The sequence below is a fragment of the Hyposmocoma kahamanoa genome, unplaced genomic scaffold, assembly GCF_003589595.1.
Source record: "Hyposmocoma kahamanoa isolate Upper Pololo Valley unplaced genomic scaffold, ASM358959v1 81, whole genome shotgun sequence".
NCBI lineage: Eukaryota > Metazoa > Arthropoda > Insecta > Lepidoptera > Cosmopterigidae > Hyposmocoma > Hyposmocoma kahamanoa.
Genome location: NW_020654080.1, coordinates 8,044,690 through 8,065,526, shown reverse-complemented (window position 1 = coordinate 8,065,526; position 20,837 = coordinate 8,044,690). Strand labels below are relative to the sequence as shown.

General features: G+C 36.1%; 2 protein-coding genes across 4 annotated transcripts in view; one reads left to right on the top strand and one right to left on the bottom strand.

Moving 5' to 3' along the window:
- Positions 1–6,664, top strand: part of LOC113234137 (tyrosine-protein kinase Src64B) — a 77,254-nt gene extending 70,590 nt beyond the window's left edge. For 2 of the 3 annotated variants that reach the window (XM_026469402.1, XM_026469403.1), the window contains exons 3-7: positions 1,113–1,250; positions 2,202–2,412; positions 2,831–3,102; positions 4,384–4,571; positions 5,551–6,664. In XM_026469402.1, the coding sequence (XP_026325187.1) occupies positions 1,113–1,250; positions 2,202–2,412; positions 2,831–3,102; positions 4,384–4,571; positions 5,551–6,285 (1,544 nt within the window). In that variant the 3' untranslated portion in view covers positions 6,286–6,664. The remainder of the gene's footprint in view (positions 1–1,112; positions 1,251–2,201; positions 2,413–2,830; positions 3,103–4,383; positions 4,572–5,550) is intronic. The other variant, XM_026469404.1, reaches the window with a different exon arrangement.
- Positions 6,665–12,130: 5,466 nt separating this feature from the next.
- On the bottom strand, positions 12,131–20,683 carry LOC113234082 (adenosine 3'-phospho 5'-phosphosulfate transporter 2). The gene is made up of 6 exons (XM_026469328.1): positions 20,615–20,683; positions 19,612–19,954; positions 18,339–18,565; positions 16,566–16,792; positions 13,873–14,054; positions 12,131–13,119 (listed from the first exon to the last, which is right to left on the bottom strand). Exons 2-6 carry the CDS (start codon positions 19,908–19,910, stop codon positions 12,942–12,944), a joined length of 1,113 nt encoding a protein of 370 aa, XP_026325113.1. The 5' UTR covers positions 19,911–19,954; positions 20,615–20,683; the 3' UTR covers positions 12,131–12,941.
- Between the last annotated feature and the right edge of the window lie 154 nt (positions 20,684–20,837).

Genomic DNA, 20,837 nt, shown 5'->3' with positions numbered 1-20,837 from the left:
TAAATCGCACTGCGCCCGTCACCCTGAGACATAAGTTGATAAGTCCCATGTGCCTGTAATTTCATCAGCACTTCCCTGGACGAACTTTTTCACAAGGAGCTCTACTGCTACTTATGTTCTTTACCCGATCATATATAATCCTGAAAACAGGATAAAATAAAACACGCCGCACCGCCCGCTATAATGTTTTTTCCGCCTATTCTTATTTTATTCATATTAATTTCTAGCGCACAGAATGCTGGACGCGAGAGGCGCTCCCCCCACACCTCATCTCCTAAATGTAGGCTCGCTTTGAAATATCTCGCCTTAAGATGATGATAATAAGTAATCTAAATCGTACAACTCTGGCTTTATCGAAATCGGTTTGAAAATTCCGATATTTTTCGTTATTTCGAACCGGTTGGTGTTTATAGTCATCTTAGGGTCGTATTCCAGAACTACTCAGTGCTCAAGTAATGACTTGAGTATGATTTGAAGCACTGAAAATCATACTCAAGTCCTTGCCATTAGGGTCGTATTTCCAGTGTTTGACAGCATACTCAAGTCCTTAACTGTATAGTTGTATGGTCTACAATTATTTTTCTCGTGAGTTTGGGTGTAATTTGTGGTTGTCTATGTGTGTGTCCATGTCACCCGCGACACAGGGTTTCCCTAGTGCAGGGCTATGTTGAGTGTGTGCGTTATTTATTTAAAAAAAAAATACTGAAGTCCTGAGTTGAGCATTGAGTAGAATTCTGGAATACGACTATTAGAGTGAATACCTCGTACGTGATTTCTATGTAATTTTTCAGGAAGAAGATAAAAATGTGGTGTAAAATGTACTAAACGCAATAATGTATGTAGTTATCATTTTAATTAGTTAACTCATACCTCTTTCTGCCTATATTACAATAATATTTTTTAAGCAAGAAGTTTGTAAATTTTTCTTCAACAAAAACCAGTAAAAACGAACCATGTGAAAACGCGTATGCGAGGTTTTCTCTCAAAGCGACGTTGTGGTTATTTTATAAAATTTCTTTAACTTAGTAACTAGTTGTTGTAGGAAATGTTCCGCTGAATGTTGATCCGCTACTTTGACAACAATCTAAGTTCTATTTTCTCCCATATTTTAGTGTACCCAGCGTACAAGAAGAATGAAGCCGCGTTCACCGCGTGCCCGTCGTTGGAGACCCGGTACACGGGCGAGCCTAACAACCGCGTGCGAACCAATCACAACGTGGACTTCGTGCGAGCACGCAACCCTGGCAAATGTCAGTATTTGTTACTTAGTATTTTTCTTTTTTTTCCAGTGAAAAATAGTCGAACCTCTTTGTTAGGTTCAATTTACATTAGTGCGGACCGGAATGGAAGCAAACTTTCGCAACACAATTATTGATATAAAGTTCTACATACTATGTTTAAAAATTCCGTCCCGCGGCAATATAAATTGAATCTTACACCCTGCATTCCCAAGCGTGGCTATATTTGACCCACATATGTCGCATTCAATGTTATAGTTGATGAAATATTATTTGCACCGATTGGTCTTATCTTACCTGGCTTCATTTTTAGAGTACAATAGGACAAAAAAGTGAGCCGTCTCGGTAATACACGTGCCATCTGTATACGAATAGCGCAAACAACTAGTTTAAATAGGTACTTTTACTTCTAAACTTGATAATCTTCATGCAGAACTAACCTTGTTGAATTAGTAAGAAAAGAGTCGGCAGTTGGTATTTTACGAAATAATAATAGTTTAAAAAAACAACGTGATAAGTAAAGAAATCATTCAAAACTAGAATTCAGCGCACATTTAGCGCACCCATGACTTGACTCGTGCGATGGACCAAGATAATTAAGTCTATGTTCGCTTTGAGTAAAAGACGTGTAGTGGTGCTATTAATCTATTGCAATGGAAATGACAGAAAATCTCTCCGAACTAGTAATTCAGAATGCGTCTCTTAGGGTCATATTCCGGAACTCTACTCAATGCTCAAGTCAGGATTTGAGCAGATTTGAGTATGATTTCAAGCACTGGAAATACGACCCTAATGGCAAGGACTTGAGTATGATTTTTAGTGCTCACTGCAATACCCAAGTCCTGACTTGAGTATTGAGTAGAATTGTGGAATACGACCCTTAGATGAGTCGTAAGTTCAATTAAAAATAACTAGAAAATTATTGGTGTAGAAATCCCTAATGTTATTTCCGTAACATTACAGGCATATCGAACGGCGGTCGTCGTGTTGTTAAAGCGCTATGCGCCTACACAGCGCGAGCAGACTCGGATATCTCGTTCCGCAAAGGTGACAAGATGGAAGTGCTCAACGATTCCGAACCGGACTGGTGGCGCGTCTTACATCTTACTACCAGGAGAGAAGGACTTGTGCCGGTTAATTTCGTCGCCGAAGAAAGTTCTGTCGAGTGTGAAGAGTGAGTGTCTTTTGTTTTGCTGTTAACTACTAGTGCCGTCAAGATATGATTTCTGCAAGAAATGAGACTATACTTAACGAACTATGCTAATAGTGAATAAATGTTATGCTAAAATAATTTTACTTCTTCTCTTGGTAAACGAATTCTTTTTACAATAGACAAACATTAATAATGCTTGTAAATAAAGATGCTGCTAGTAACCGATAATCTTCCTCGATAACGCAAGAGCGCTAACCTGCATTTAATTTCTAGCTGGAGTACCCTTTCAAAGGCCAGGGGATGATACTTCGCAATGTAACTGCTTCGTTCCAAGACGCGTTTCGACTAATCCCCAGCATGACCACTGGTGATGGAGTATTGGGTATCGGTTAAGGTCCAAACTCCATCCCTAAATCTAATCTTTGACTTTTTGCTAAAGGCCGACGTCATGTTGCAGCTGGTTCTTTCCGCACGTATCAAGAAAAGAAGCGGATAAACTCCTCCTGGCTGAAATCAACCCTAGAGGGACCTTCCTAGTCCGGCCTGCGGAACACAACCCCCACGGCTTCAGTCTTAGTGTTAAGGATTGGGAGGAGGGCAGGGGGTACCACGTAAAGCATTACAAAATCAAACCGCTCGACAACGGGGGATTTTACATCGCGACCAACCAGACCTTCCCTAGTTTACCTGCCCTTGTTATGTCTTATACGAGTGAGTTATGCTTCATTTTAACTGTTTCTATCATACAGAGTGTCCCGAAAATACCACGATAAAGCGACACTGTGAGGTGAGCTCTACACCTACCAGAAAAAAATAATTTTACCTTAGTAAGTCTTTTGGTTTTCGAGATATTGGCAATTTTTTTTTTGTATAACCTCTACTCATCATCGTCAACCCATTTATATGTCCTACTGCTGGGCACGGGTCTCCTTTCAGACGAGGGTTTAGGCCATAGTCCGCCACGCTGGCTTAATGCGGGTTGGGGACTTCACTCGTTTTTCGAGGGTTGTGAACCTTCTTCCACGTGCAGGTTTCATCACGATGTTTTCCTTCACCGAAAAGCTCATGATAAATTTGAAATTAAATGTCGCACATAAACTCCGAGAAACTCATAAGTGCGATCCCGAATTTGAACCCACAACCTTCTGCTTGAAAGGCAGCATGTCAAACCATTAGGCTACCACGGCTTCGGCTAACCTCTACTATTATGCTATTATAGCCAGGGTTAGCCCCAGATGGTTATTATTTTTATTTTTGCATATTCTGAATAGTTTTTCCAGGTACTGCAACTAATATTTTACGGAGAAATATAATAAAATGTGAAAAAAGTTATTAATTTGGTTATACCTTGTATAAAAATTAAAAAAGTGTCAACATCTCGATTTACCAAAGTCTAATTATTTTTTTCTGATAGGTATAGATCTCATCTACCCACAGTGCCGCTTTGTCGTAGTATTTTTGGGACACCCTGTATAGCCCTTTCGATCATAGTTGTCAGGAATCGCCACAAACTCAATTCACTATTTCACCGCAACGCTATTAATGACATCACGGTTACTGTCGTTAAACCTAATTGCATAGATACTTTTTTATTATATCAAGCGATAGGAAAAACAGGTGGTGGTAAGCGACACGCCTATCCACGACAGTTGCAGTGCCACTCCACAAAGATCTGAGGGACACTGCCACTTCACCCGTCACCCCGAGACATAAGTTGACCCTTAATGTAACCCAGTAATGCTCACATTACTGCTTGACGGTAGAAATAGGTAAGGTGGCAGTGCTTCCCTGGACGAACAATTTCACAAGAAGCTCTACTGCTACACTTTTTGCAGAAGTAGTTTCTGCTTCACATACTTAGTATGTGAAGCAGAAACTGCCTTGGCAGCTAGGTTACACTATAGTAACAAATTCTTAACAACGAATTTCATCGCATGCATGTTAAAAGTAGTAACCAACGTAATATAAATAAAGGATACTCACGTATTGCAGAGAACGCGCTAGGTCTTTGCCACGTGCTAGCGCGGCCGTGCCCCAAGCCCGAACCGCAGATGTGGGACCTCGGCCCCGAGCTCCGGGACAAGTGGGAGATCCCCCGGAATGAGATTCAGCTCATAAAGAAACTCGGCCAGGGAAACTTCGGAGAAGTTTATTACGGGAAGTGGAGAAATACGATTGAGGTAAGTTATTGATTTTGTGAGATAGTTGATTTCGAAGTTTAAGAAAGAAATGCGAAAGATTATTGTGGAAAAACAAAAAATCTTTCATAGATTTCTCATAGATGCGCTACGGCAAAAAAGTCGTTACTAATCTCTGTACAGAATACTAAAAACAAATCCGACCTCAAAAGTCCTTCATCTCCTAGTTTGCCGCCCTTAGAGGTGGAATGTTTTCTTTAAATTTAAATGGAACCACTACTGAAGTACCTTCTTTCCAACAAAAAAAGAATCCTAAAAATTGGTTCACAAATCAGTTATTATTATATATAACCTACATACAAAAAAGAGCCTTCTCCTTTTTTGAAGTCGGCTAAAAAATCACAAACATAGATCTGCAACAAGCACATAGAAAAATTCGTTGAGTATGCTGGTTCGTTCTGTAGCTTAGTTGGGAACATTATCTGTTGGGAGAACGTCGGCCTGGTATGTTGAAGACACTGGTTCGAAGCCAGCCGGATCGAACGAATTTTTCTCTGTGTTCGATCTTTGTATTAATAATTATAACCTAGTGGAATAATTTTACAAAAAGAAAAAATAATATCATGGTAGTAAAACAAATAGGTGATAGTCAATAAACTTCATATTACTACGAAAGTTAGATTGAAATTATTGTACTCCGAACTTTCATCTAGAAAAAGGAAATTACTAATTCACTCTTGACCTGAAACCTTCTTTAAATATATATATCTTTATTATTATATATGCTTGACAATACTGCGATCCTTTTATCAACGCAATAACTTGAGACAACGTGGTACTTAATAGCAATAAGCAGATTTGCCCCTCTACTGGTAAACTGTCGTAGTTTTCGGTTTAGCAGTTTACATCTTGACCCTAGCTGCTCTCAGACTTGTTCTATAAGTGAGTTATTACGACGAAAATGTCAAATGTGTTAGTTAGTAGATGTTAGTCAGAACTGAACTTACGTTTGTGATTGCAGGTGGCAGTGAAAACACTCCGCGAAGGCACGATGTCAACAGCGGCGTTCCTGCAAGAGGCAGCTATCATGAAACAGTTTCGGCACAAACGGCTGGTCGCTCTATACGCCGTCTGTTCGCATCAAGAGCCCGTCTACATAGTCCAGGAGTACATGAGCAAGGGATCTCTGCTCGACTTCCTGAGAAACGGAGAGGGCAAGTTCCTCCAGTTCGAGGACCTAGTATACATCGCCGCGCAAGTCGCCTCCGGAATGGAGTACCTCGAGTCTAAACTCCTCATCCACCGCGACCTCGCAGCAAGAAACGTTCTAATCGGTGAAAACAATATAGCCAAAATATGTGACTTTGGACTCGCGCGGGTGATCGAAGACAATGAATACTGCCCCAAACAGGGCTCGCGGTTCCCAGTTAAATGGACCGCGCCCGAAGCAATCATTTACGGGAGATTCTCGATAAAAAGTGACGTTTGGTCGTATGGTATCTTGTTAATGGAGTTGTTCACGTACGGGCAGATCCCATATCCCGGTTTACACGGCAAGGAAGTAATAGAACAAGTGGAGAGAGGGTATCGAATGCCTAAACCGGTGGGACATTATCTACCGGACGATATCTACAGACTGATGCTGCAGTGTTGGGACGCGATACCGGAAAAGAGGCCAACGTTCGAGTTCCTTAATCACTATTTCGAGTCGTTCACAGTGACCAGTGAGATACCGTACAGAGAAGTGCAAGACTAGTGCTGTGATATAGTGACATAGTGTGTGTGAGACGATTGTGTAAGGTCCTCTTAGCGAATGAAACGAATTAGCGAGTGTGTGGATACACCACAGCCTTAAAGATAAGAACAAGTCACTACAAAAATTACACTTAAAAAAAGGCTGATTCACATACATGCTGTCATTGAAATTTTTTAGTATTTTTATACTCGAAAAAGCAACTAAAAGAATACAGGAAAGTGTGAGCTTGTCATTTTTATTGAACATCGGCTTTTTCACTTCTGTTTCGTGGTTCTTACTTCTAATTAGAATTTTAAAAGGCTCACTGCCTAAATAAGTATGGGAATACGCATATATAAGTCCATGTAATCAGGTACTCTATTTTCCATTTTACTTATTTATTAGCAATTGCTAGCTTAAGCACAAATGTAGGATATTCCTTTGCATTTTGTACAAAAATTGTTCACTACATGAAACGCAATAACATTTGCAAGTTGTTCAATGTTGTTTTCTGTTGTGCATATTTCTAATGGGACGGGTTAAATGGTCTTTCTTTTAATTGTAAACAAAAGACCAGGACGGATATATATCTATGTACAAGCTAGGGCTTCAAGAGCTAGTATTGATTCTACTCTTCAAATGCAACGGCTGTTATACAGCTATATTTAAAATTTTGCGAAAGAGATATAAATATACAACTTTGCCTACTCTAAGAGTTCAGTGTGAATTTGTGTATGGACTATTTGTTGCGTATTTAACAAAGATGTTCAGTTCAGTACTAAAACCGATACGTGCTCTACAAGTGCCATACTCGTAGGCACCCTGTATATTTCCTATGACTTGTCATAAGAAATTTGGTCCGTTTTTTGAAACTGACGACGTTTCTCAGTCCTTTAATATGTTGTGGTACACAAGACACGCCCCATAATTGAGGCTATCACGCAAAAGTGATGTAACGCACATTTTATTTTATTTTTTCTACAGTATCACTTTAAATGATACTAAAGTACATAATTATTTTATATTTGGATGCTGTTTTCATGTATCCTAAAAAGTTTATAATTAAATATTTTTATACATGAAAATAGCATTCAAATAGGCCCCATATGAAGCCACCCTAATAATAAATAAAATAATTATGTACTTTATTTAATAATATTGTAAAAAAAAAATTTTTGGGTTTACACCACTTTTGCGCTGATAGCCTCAATTTACAAATCAATGAACCTTGTCAAATTTTAGGAAAATATTCAACAGAATTGAACCCAATATTTTCATATTCTAAAAGTGAAATGTGATATTTTTGTATCACATAAGGCCCTTTCAAGATCTCGGTTCATCAACACGTCTCATTATTAAAAACCTACAAAATAATTGTCAAGTTACACACTTCCCCACTAATTTGTACAAATTTATTCTCAAGCCCATTAATACTAACAAAACACTGGCTCCTTTGCAAAACTTAAATCGAAGCTTAGCCAATTACGAATATAAAATCCTTATTAGGCTGGACAAATCTAGCGGAAATCACGCCGCTGAATAAGGCACATGCGATGTACGACTTAAAGATCAATGCAAGCGACATGTCTAACGGCCTATTCTCGTATGATAAAAAACACCACAATAAAGTAGCGAAGAAATATGCGCGTCATTCAGTAGTTTCAATCAAGAACGTACAAAATCATTATCTATTATGTTTAAAAGCAATTGACAAAACAAAGATTACGTAGAGCATGCGATATTGTTTCGAAACTCGGATCGCAGCATACGAGAATCAGACCTCCAGAACTATTTGAAGCTATCAGCGCAAGAGTGGTGTAACCCACATTTAATTTTCTTCCTACAATATTATGTAATTATGAGTATCATTAAAAAGGAATATTGTAGAATGTGGGGTACACCACTTTTGCGCCGATAGCCTTATTTACATTATTACGCGTTGTTAATTGTCACTATCACACGAAATTAGATTTGAAATTCCTCTGGAATCTTTCTTAGTTTTCCTGTAAGGCTAGCACGATAAGACGTTACTTGCGCGAGAGCGACATAAAGCGCGAGATATCTATGCGAGAAAATCAGTATCTCGCGCTATATGTCGCTGTCGCGCTAGTCGCGCCCTAACGTGCTAGCCCTGAACAAAATTAACTATTTTAGGATAAACATGTATACATGCAATATTTTGAAATTCTAAACATTTGCAAAGGGGCAAACATCCCATATGTAAAAAGACAAATGAAGCTAGCTTTAGGACCGTATACCAAAGAGTTAATTGTATATTAAGAACGAATGATTGTAGACGGAACGTATTTAATTTCTAGTATAGTTAGACCTTGTGACCTGTATAACTTTAAATTAATTAATTTGACCAATATCCTGCTAAACAGCTAAAAATCATAATGTTAATTCTAAATTGTTAATTGTTGCTAGTTTGATTCTAATATCGACTGATCACTGACAAGTTGTATCAACTTACTGCTAGGACTATTCGGACACTGGCTCGCCACAGCCAAGAAGGAAAATCATCACGTTTTGTAATGTGAACATGAGAGCTACGGTGATAAAAGTTCTTGACAACCGCTTAAAATATTTCTATTGAAAATGTAAAGTGGCCCCTAGCGGTCACAAGAAGAAATGCAATTAACCATACAAAATGTTTTAAGCGGTCACTAGCGACTATAAACTCTGAATTCAAGGTAAAGGTACATTCGTTTTGTAGTCGCAGATTAACCTATAGGGCGTCCCCAAATTAGGCGCTTATAGAAGCGCTGCAGTGGCGCCACTGTGGCGCGGCAGCCACGCGTACCAATTTAAAAATAGAATAGCGTAAAAATTTTACTTCACTAATTATGTCTGCGTACAACAGTGGCGCTGCTACTGCGCTTCTAGATATTGAATGAAAATTAGTAGTGAAGCGGCTGCTGCGACACAAATTCGCTTTTTTTAGTTTATTGACCAAAAAAAAAAAAAAAAAAACTAATTACAAGCTCACAAAAGCCCTTCCTTTTTCGGCTTTATCCGCGGCGAAGGAGTTTATTTAAGTAAAAATACAATATAATCTTACAGCAAAAATCTTAAAAACTAACTTAATTACATCTAGACAGGTACAAAAACAGATGCAGCAGAGCTTCTATAAGCGTCTAATTTGAAAGCGTCCTTAGAGGTCAGTCTACATAAATACTATGGTCGAAGAATACTGCAGTGTGTCCATGATAAGGCAAGGATGTTCACCACGCAGCTATGTCTTATCGCCGTGGTTGGCCCTTAATGTTGTTGTGGCTTATGCCCGTGTGTGGATGGTCGCAGTTCTCGTTTTCGACGCCTTTAAAAAGTATTAAAACTGTGCTTTAATAAATTAACCATTCTATCGCCCTAGAGATTGTAAAAAGCCAATGAAAATAGTGTCTTAACATTCCAAATATTGAAACACGTTACAGTTGCGACACTTTTGTATGAAAACGAATAGATATATAAGATTTTGTACATACAATGAAATAAATGTCATTGATATAAAATGTTTGTTTTTTATTTCCTAACTTCAATAAACCCACTCCCCACTCGGGCAACATAAAAAAATTTCAACGCCCATGGCCCACCACCATAAAAAAGAATTGCAAACACATATTTTTGGTATTAACATAACACAATAAAATCACAAGGAAGAAAATTATATGTATAGGTAGTGTATATATAATTGTGTAGTGTAGTTTATATAGATAATTCAGGTTTCTTTTTCAAATGCGGTAGCACCCTCTAGACGGTATCAATGCCCCCAATTTTTATAAAAATAATTTAACTGTCTCTGTGGCCTAACGATTACCATGCCAGATGACCGGGCCGGGAGAAATATTTGTATGGCCTACATTTATTTCTCTCGTGAGTTTGTGTGTCATTTGCGGTTATGAATGTGTGTCTCCATGGCACCCGTGACACAGGGTTTCCATAATGCGAGGCTATGTTGAGTACACACAAAATTTTTATTATAGCGTTATTATTATCATTAATTAAAAAATTGCTTCCGAGACTCCTACCCTAGGACTTACAGCGCCCATTGGGGGACGGTACGAACCACTTTAGGAAACTATGCTCTAGTTTGTGCCAAAAGGTAAAAGTTCAATAACTGAAACAATATAATTACAACTAAAACAACACTTCAAAATAATCACAAAAAAGATACAATTTATCAAAGTAAATAAACATATAGAGACCACTGCGCTACGGAAAGAACTTGTGTGTGGACCACTTTCATCATATCTTCGTTACGAAAACTACGCATAAACGGTGGCGCCATATTATTTTCCCGCGTTAATGCGGACCATTTTAGTGATATTAAATCGTTCGAAAAATGCTCATGATCACAGAACCTCATGACTGGCAAAGACCGCTAATCGTGGCATATTGTTCCGTTTGTTGTGTGGATGGTAAAAAAAAATGCCGCGAAACTCAGCATTTTGTTTTTTTGTATATAAAATCATTGGGTTCGTGATTTTGTTGTAGAGTGTAAACAATTGAAATAAACATTTTTTCTTCTCGCAATCGAAACGACAAGTAAGTTTTCACCTTGAGAGTAAAAGCTCATAATATAAAGCCTCGGAATAATAGACTCGCTAAAGGTTGGGTGGCTAACCACCTCGGGTATAATATTGGCTCGTTTTAGTTCCTCGATAAAAAATATGACTGTTATTACTATAGAAGGATGAACGACATACATTCAAAGAACAAAACAAGGCGAAAAGTTAATAATTATATTTATTTTGTAACATTGCATTATGTCGATAATCTCTTTTTTAAAATACAGCTTATAAATCACCTATTCATATAATTTAATAAATAACTAATCCTTTTGGAGGACTTACTCATACTCGAAAGTCAAAATAAATATATCATGCACTTGGTATAATGAATCCACAAGTGATCATCCGTGAAAAGTGCTTTTATCACATGAAAGTAATAAAAATAAAACGAACTACGTGAAACATATTTAAGCATAAACAAATTGTGGACTAATATAATTCGTGGAATCATTAAACCTCTCTCCTCAAAAGTTATCATTTTGCAGATGTGTCCTTATTACACTGACACATGCGGTAAGGAGTACAATGATCTTTATCTGTAAATACAAAGTACGTAACAGTACTAAGTTTTTTGTGAAATTTATCGTAGAAATTAATTTAAATTACATTGCGACAATAGATTGAGAATTACATTGTACCGAGTTTAAGGCCAATGTTTGTTTTGTTTTGAGAATTTATGTTGTAATAAACAGGTACGATCAAACATCATAGGGACAACAAAAGTACGTGCCCCAAAAACATGTAGGCAGTTAATCGAAAATTTGTACTAATTTCTGATAAAAAATTTTTTTCTTAGTACCATAATAATAATTAAATAACTAATTTGTGACAACACTGATTGAACTGATTATAATAGTTGATATTTACCTAACAAAATAAGTATACAAAGTTTCACTGTGTCCAAACATTAAGTATACAAATATATTGAAGGTAAATTACACATTTACTCACATGCACTTCAACAGACTAACCAGTTATTTTTTTAACACTATCAAATGGGCGTGCATACATGAATTTAATAAGTTAGTCAGTAATTTAAACACGGTGATAGTTATTTGGGTCAATTTCTATGATAATCACCCCTCGTGGAAGAATGGCATAAGTGGAGTTAAGTCAAATCCAAGCAAAATCCTCTTCAATTCTTGTAACTCGACTAATATTGTAGATAGAGTTACAAGAATTGGAGAGGGTGTGAGTTATATTTTTCTGTATCTAATGGAGCAATAAATATGTTTGACGTAACTCTACTTATGCCATTCTTCCACGAGGGGTGATTATCATAGAAATTGACCCACATAACTATCACCGCGTTTAAATTACTGACTGACATATTAAATTCCATGAGGGCACCTCATTTGCATTTCTAAAATGTAACTAGATTACAAAAACATAATAATTTGAGTAACGTCAAAATAAATGAACTTAGTTACAGTACAATAGTATTATATGAATTAATGAATCATGATAACAAAAACCAGCTAATCAATGATCGAACTTTTTTATATAAAGTTTAATAATTTCACAGAATCACGTATACAAATTAGATATGAGGGCCGTGGCGGCACGTCGCGCCGGCCGCCGCCGCCGCCAAATGCAATCGGCGCGCCGTTCAGTTCATTCCCTTGTATACCTTTCTAATTTGTGGTTCGTTGGATCAGGCGTCCCGATCGTACGCAAGCGCACGCTACCGATTGTGTATGAGCAGTGAAAATGGCAACACCAAAAAATGGCATTTCTAGAATAAAACTTAGTGACTTTATATTCGAAGATGTTTTCTTTATACATTAACTAGTCAATTTCTGGCGTCGCCATTTTTACTACGCATACTCTATAATATAACATGTCCACATATTTCAGTCGGGTTGTGTCCTATCTACAAGTTTGCAAATGCTTATCTACTAACCAAATACGTACAGTTTATCCGGTAAATGATACTGAAAGTAAAAAATCCTTTGGTTCGCTGCAAAATATCGGCTTCCTGTACATGTTACGCCACTTATAATAGTTATTTAATTAAGAGGTCTGATTGCAATGAGCCACTCAGTATCACTCATTACGACCGGAAATACATATTGTATTAAATAGCTAATAAATAACTCCTATATTCTATACAGTATCAGAGTACAATTTGGTTTTAATCTGAAGATATCTATACTCCGACTGGTAGAAGGAGGTGATGAGTTGCCAACAGCGACGAAAAGGTGCCGGCACATAGTTGGGTCGCTTCTTGCTGCAGTGGTTCAAGTATATCGCCAGTGCTACGAGCATGCCCGACCATACGTACCTGGGAATTTACCATATATTATTTATGACCGCACTGATGCAAACAGCACATTTGTAGGCTTAATTATGTTAGCGAACCTTAGTCGCATAACGTAATAATAATATGCCAGAGAATCACACTAATTCCCTGGTTTCAAACAAGGTATTTCCTTGTGCTATGAGTACCTGAGCGACGGAATTCAGTTTAGGAATCTTACTTCCCTAATTGGTCATACCGGGAATCAAACCCGGGACCTCCTCATCCACAGTGCAAACCGATTATGGCATAAAAGGATGGCTAGTGTTTGTTTTGCTTACGTGATTGTTTTCTTAATTGTTGTTTTCGTCATATTCAATCGATGGCGCGTATCCTTTGAAAATATTGATAGATTCACAAGAACACTAAAAAACTATGTACAAAAAACTTTAATTCCGATTTTTATTATGTCAATTCAATTTTTAATTAAGAACTACATATCAGTAGGTTAAAGCTGAATTTATTTAGCCGCGGAACGGAATGGAAGCAAATTTTTGTGATGTAATTGTACTTAGCATAATAAAATTTATTCCAATAGTATAACGTACAAACCAGATAAACTGGATACGGTAGCTGCAGAAATTCTCGATACCGCGCGAGAATTCTGTTTTTTGGCTCGTATCTAGTTTGTACGTTACATAACTAACATAAAGTTCATTATGCTATGTATACCAAAATTCGCTTCCATTCCATTCCGCAGCAGAGCCTAAGAAATGCATGTATACTAAAACAACTTACTGGAAAACGAAAGGCTTGCTAAAAAGCAGGAACGATATGATGATTGATACAGCTTTTCGCATAGTGGTGACCGTAACAGCGACAGTCGCGCCGCATATGCGGACAAGAGTTAGTACTGCTTGCAGGCCCAGGTACCCGCTAAGACTTAGCAGGAAGATGTTTATGTAGATTGTAATTGGTTGCTGGAAAACGTAATGGAAAATATATATATTACACGTAGGAATTTATCACAAGATAAGCTCAGTCTTTCGTTTGTGCGTTAATCGAGAAAATGATAATGAATAAATGTATAAAAATAAATTGCTTATTCCCAGTCGTTACCACTGGCTTTGTTCCCACTGGCGACAAATGGGATAAATAAACCCCTTATTTTACCAGATGTTGACAAACGGAATAAAAAAACCTCAAAAATGGGATAAAAAGATCTGTTGTTGCCACTGGCGACAAATGGGATTTACCAGTAGTTGGTAGTGGTAACAATTGAAATACAAAAATCCAATTAATGTTTGTTTATTGCCGCCATCGAACGGGAATAAAATAACATTCGAGTTTAATGATAAAAATACAGATATTATTTTAAAAAATCAATCTTAAACATCAATTGTCTCCATACAATAGTTAAAAATCACAGTAATATGCCATCATTTACAATGATTAAGATAGCTTGGACACTATCTGCCTGTACAGTCTGTATTTCATTTAATTTTTCTATCATTAAAAATATCATTTAATTTAAAGCAATATTGTAGAAATACAATATTACTTTAAATGATACAAAAGTACATAATTATTGTATATTTAAATATTTTTAGTGGGTTCCATCACTTTTGCGCTGAGAGCTATAAATGTCATTGAAATATTTCGTGGGTTTCTCGCATTTAGTATGCACTCGTTCGAGGACACCTGTGTACAATAAGTGGACATAATTGTATGAAGTGCAGTGGGTCAGAACAATTGTTCACTTAAATTCGATTTAACGCAGAACTGAGCACGCCTTAGATATGCGAAATATAAAAGTACTAGGCATGAAATACAAGATAAGAACATTACGATTGTAAATTTTACTCTACAAATACCTACAGATACCTATGAATGCTTAAAAACAGTAGAAAAAAGAATCAAGAATTGATTCTCTACTGTTTTTCCCGTTAACGGCCAACAAAACTTTTGGCTACTTAAGGCTACCATTGCAGAGCCAGACTTTTAACATCTATGGTCGGGTGATAGAATAAATTACTTCTTTAAAACATTGCAACAAGGCGAGGCCTAGAGTCTAACATTTTTGGTTTAAAACATACATAGGAACTGAAAAGAACCTTATTTATCAATCTCTTTAACATTACAATCCGTTCATCCGTACTCGCATGATTGTTTAACAAACGTAAGCGGATAAAAAGGTGGTGGTCACGAAATCATGACGCTTTGGATATTAAGATATATTTGTATAGTTACATAGGTGATGGTAACAATAATCGATATTTTAAGGGAAAGATGTGTAAATTTGAAAAAATTTGTTGTTTTTAAACATATATCAATAGTGATTAGTTTACTCGACAAATATAATTCTTAAGAAAGATTAATGCTTTGGTATGTTTCATAAAAAAGTTATTATAATTATTACTTGAAAAACCTAATTTAGAATTTCTCTAAATCTCCGGTAATGAACACCAAAAACCCACTTATTAACTAACCAGTAATCGGCACTCACCAACAATGAACACCCAATAATTGACACTACCAATAAGAAACGTGTTACTATGATAGAAAATTTTTTCCAAAATCTTCTTAAAAATTAATTTAAAAAAAGGTGTTGAACACTGATGCTTTTCGATCACCGGTGCCACCACCCTATACCCGCTACCCTAGTCGACCTTTTGGTTCTGAGTCTTTTTAAGCATTTAACAGAAAAGTGTAAAGGAATTCCACCTTTTTGGTTCAAAATTTGTATTTATTTTATTTTGAAATTTGCATTATGTTTATATTATTGTAATGTAATAAAAAGATAAAATTAGCTTAAAAAATTTCTTAAAACGTCATTCACTAATGATGCGATAAGGTAGTTATACCAAAATTAATTTTACGGCTCATAGGTTAAATTTTACATAAGTTTGTTTAGCACCTTTCTTCACATCGATGTACTCGGAACCAAATAGACGGTTAGTGGGTCAGGTATCTTAGGGCGCGTTCCCGTTATGTTGTAACGTTTTATTTATCGTTGGACAACTGTCGCGTCTAGCCTCTTCCCATATCATGAAATCTGTCGTGACTGACGTGGACATTTATTTTATCGTTGAACGATTGTCGTGTGTAATTGTTCCCACTGGAGTGATCCAGTGAGAACAATTACACACGGCAGGCGGGCAGCTACCGTGAAGCCGCCTTGTCGTTTGCACGACAGAATCGTTTGAAGCTGCGATTACCTGTCGTCACATTTTTATCGTGACGATTTATTTATCGTTGGACGACTGTCGTTCTAGCTTTTCCCATTGTCACGACAGTCAGTCGTCGTAACTTCAAAAAAGTCGTGAACGACAGTTAATCGTGTTGTTCTATGTGTGAACAACTTCATTTGAATTTAGAAGCCACGACACTTCAAACTGCACGACTATCTGTCGTCACGACATAATGGGAATGCGCCCTTACGGCATCGACTATACAGTTCGACTTTTTAAGTAATTGAAATTAAAACTTACGTCAGCTAAATTAGTATATCCACTCGTCAATATCCCGCTTAAAGCAGTAAAGACGAAGAGATACATACTGGCAATGGCGTACGAGTAAAACACAACTTCATTGTTGGAAGCTTGATATTTTTTCATTGCCTTTTCTTGTACGTTACCGATCACTGCATCACAAAGTAACGCCATAGATATTACTATTACTCCGACAAAATCGAAGTTAGGCGACGTGCTCGAGTCAGCTGGAAAGATTTTTTGCTTTAGAATACATCTTGACAATATAACACGGACTTTTGGCATAGAATTAATTGTTACGATCCCATCAGCCCGTCAATCCATATACGTTCAGTGGGACCTGGGTGGGAGGAGACCCCTGTTCAGCAGTGGCTGAACAGGGGTCTCCTCTCAGGTGAGGGTTTAGGCCATAGTCCGCCAAGGTCGCCCAATGCGGGTTGAGACCTTGTTTTTCGAGGGTTGTGCACCTTCTTCGACATGCAGGTTTTATCACTATGTTTTCCTTCACCGAAAAGTTCATGGCAAATTTCAAATGAAATTTCACACATAAATTCCGAGAAACTCAAAGGTGCGAGGCCGGATTCGAACCCACAGCCTCTGCTTAAAAAGACGGTAACTCTAAAACTACGGCTATTACCACGGCTTTTTTTATTTTTACGATCCACATAGTTTTTTTTTAATTTGACCATAACTGTCTCAAAGAAGGATGGCGAAAGCTGCCCCAATAACGACGAAGAGCCGTTCATGGACTTTGCTAGTATAATTTTGCGTTTTATTTTATGCCTAGTTATCAATATATTTCTGTATATTTTTAGAAGTTTGGGAATAAAAATAATTGTAAAACATTGTATTTTAGAATAGATGCAAGAACAGGACGCACTTGATTCAGTTCCACCATAGATTACGTAACGTTCTTGTACGTACGTTGCATTTTAAGCATGATTGATTATTTACCTACCTGAAGTAGTGGATGTTTTATAGTACACACACAAAACATTAAAGCTATGAAATACCTAATGAAATAATCAATTAAACAGTAATGTCATAAAGCAAAAAATTTAACACTATTTAGACAATATTTAAATGACAGATTATGAAAGTTGCAAAGGAACATTTTGACAAAAGACCTCTTGCCAATGTCAATGTCACATTGATATTGAGAACAGTGTGATTAATTTAAGTAAGTATCTTTCAACCCGGACACTGGCAGAATTGTCCTCAGTGGGACAGAAGCCAAATAATAAATACCCAAATAATAAATACAAAAAAATACCCAAAAAAAAAACATTTACTCAACATTTAATTTATATTTTCATTTTCATTGCTGCAGAACATGATAAGTTATATTAAATGTGGCAGAGTATGGCAAATACTGGGAATATTTGGGCAGTTCTTTATTATTTTTGGGAACAAACGGAAAACTTGTTGTTTTCCGCTACTACGAACTTACATCTGATGCGAAATACTGGACAATGTTATAAAAATAACCTATATCAACTTTATAACCCCAGCTTCTACAGGCAGCACTCAATTAGCTTTTTGATGCTTTGATAATGAATCACAAATGTTGATAGGTCTCCTTAATGCACGGCGTCAGAAACGCTTGGTCACAAAATACACGGGATGTCGCCAACCTTCTTCGTAGATGTTGAATTTGTCGTTTAAAATGGGTTCCTCCAATGTAACCATAGAGACCTCAAAGGAATGGGCCAATTTTGTTTATTTTAATTGTTATTGTTCAATGTAAATAAATTGAAAATTATCATATCTTACCCAAAGTAAACATAGTCAATCCAATGCACATAATAATAGCAGCTATATAGTCTAAAAATCCGTATTTCTTCTGCATTATGATTATACTTCCTACCATCACAGGTATAAGTTTACAACTCTTGAATATTAACTGTGTTGGGTAATTGAGGTAGCTCAGTGCTAGATTGGAAAAGCACATTGTCCCGAGGGTGAGAGCTGCTAATAAGGCATATGTATGTAGTGGTACCCTGAAAAATAATTATGAGTTAATTCATCTAATTCAATTTGAAGTCACGTTTTATATACAAAAGAATGTATATCTTATATAAGAATGAATTTACACGCATTCCTATAAATTTTGTTAAATACATTGTCAGTTTCCATAAACCATGTGATTCTATTTTGGTTCTTTTGACTATATTTCTCCAAGTAGTCTAGTTTAAAAGTATTTATAGTATATATTCAACACAATATTATTAGTTACTACGAAGGATTTTTTAATATTGTTTCAAATTATGCCATGCCATGAATGAATAAATAATTTTTAAATTAGCACACACAGAGCATTCAGTATAGATAAATACTAATTTTTGTCACAAATATTTTATGGAAATATGGAGTCTCAAATCCACTGAGAATGTAGTAATATGTACTTCTTTTTGATAATAAATTTTAGTGCAGAGTATTTTCTTTTGAAGAAATTTATACTAACTTAATATATATTTGATTGACAATATTTTGAACTTTTTTCAGTTATACTATTTTGTTGCATATTAACTGTTATTGTTTAGTTTATTGAATGTCATGATGTACTACCAGGATATTTAATTATTTTTTTGTGAAATTACTCCACTAGTTTGTTATAATTATTAATACAAAAATCAAATACTAAAATTCCTTCGATCCGGCTGGAACGAACACTTTCAGCACACTATGGTACTGGGAACTCAAACTGGGACACGGAACAATACAGTAGACTTTATTCATTTTTCTAGCTTGTTGCAGATCTATGTTTTTGGTTTTTAATGACTTTTTTCTGTAGCGCTATCTGCGAGAAACCTTTCTTTACAGCTACTGGTGGCTGACTAGAGACGTCAGGCACAACCCAGCCAGATCAAAGACATTTTTCTTAATGTCCAATCCTTGTATTAATAATTGTTACTGTTTATATTTGTGATGAGTGTCATCCCTTGAATTTATATTTAAAATGGTAATATTGTGGCATTAATAACATGAAATAAATTATTTTATTCTTCTTCATGCTGGTATATTAAAAACACACAATTATACTTACGTCCTGGTTATCTTCTCTCTCATCAATGATTCTAAGTAACTGAGCAGAAATGTGAAAATAAATTGAACTAATGTTATATAAAATATCAAAGATTTGTGATCCTCCTTTGAGTATATTAATTCTAGAAAGTATCCGTAAGCAAGATAGCATATAAAAACAAATATACAACAGCATGAGAATTGTGCCAATGGGTTATATGCTGTTATGTCTAAACATAGTATGTTCACTGCAGCTTTTTTAGGTTCACTGCTGGTTTGTGGTTCTTCTATATTTATTAAAATCTCCTTTGATGAATTCATCTTGTATCACAGTTTTTTGTGACATGTGGTTTGTTACATTGCTGCTAAAATTTGAAAAAAAAAAAAAACATTATTATTATGTAATTGGTTTTTTCCCAAATGAATTAGCCACATTTGCCCCTGTATCTATAAAGTTTAAGCAACAATCAGCTGAGACCATGGGAACATTTAAGAGCCCGAAACATTAATTTGTTCACAAAAACAAATATACGCAATTTATATATAAAAAAATTGTTTTATTTCCACTACAGTAACACTATCATAACTATTTATTGTTAGAAGAAGACACACTTAATTATTCTATCAGGTTTTTTACATCACACATTAATTTTTCAGCACATTAAATTGCCCAGTGATAACATTTGAGTATACAACACGCAGCCACAGTACTTGAGAAGAAAAATGTCGTTACTCAGTAAAGGCTGTTTATCGCAAGTATAACCATAACATTTATCGGAACGCGAAAAACAGGAAATTACAGAAATTCCAGTAGGTACCATAGGGATACGTGACTTCTAAAGAACGCTACCATTACCTTAGCTTTTTGTACACATTAATAAGAAGCTCGCCTATATTATTATTGTGAATGTAGATAAGTAATTATAGTTCCAGTAGGTTTTTAAGTTTCTATAGGAATTTGAATTTCATTGTACTCAAACAATTTAAACACATATTTAATTAATAATTGTCAATGTGAAACTTACGTGTTATTTGCCCAAAAATACACTAATAAATTAGTTGTCTCAAGTTACATTTCTCTAATAAATTTATACAACATTAACGACAACACGACGCGACTCACAATACTCACATGTGCGTCAAACACAAATTAGAAAGATATCGTCAAATACCACGTCAATTTCAAATGTCAATCAGCTGTGTTTGACGTTTACATTTGGACACAGTTATGCAAACAAGAACCAACCC

What these genes read in the sequence shown, in the direction of transcription:
- LOC113234082 (XM_026469328.1), bottom strand. Translation starts at nt 19,910, where the DNA reads ATGAATTCATCAAAGGAGATTTTAATAAATATAGAAGAACCACAAACC. An exon ending in AGAGAGAAGATAACCAGGAC is followed by an intron (nt 18,566 to 19,611) that starts GTAAGTATAATT and finishes ATTATTTTTCAG; the next exon opens with GGTACCACTACATACATATG. An exon ending in GATATACTAATTTAGCTGAC is followed by an intron (nt 14,055 to 16,565) that starts GTAAGTTTTAAT and finishes TACGTTTTCCAG; the next exon opens with CAACCAATTACAATCTACAT.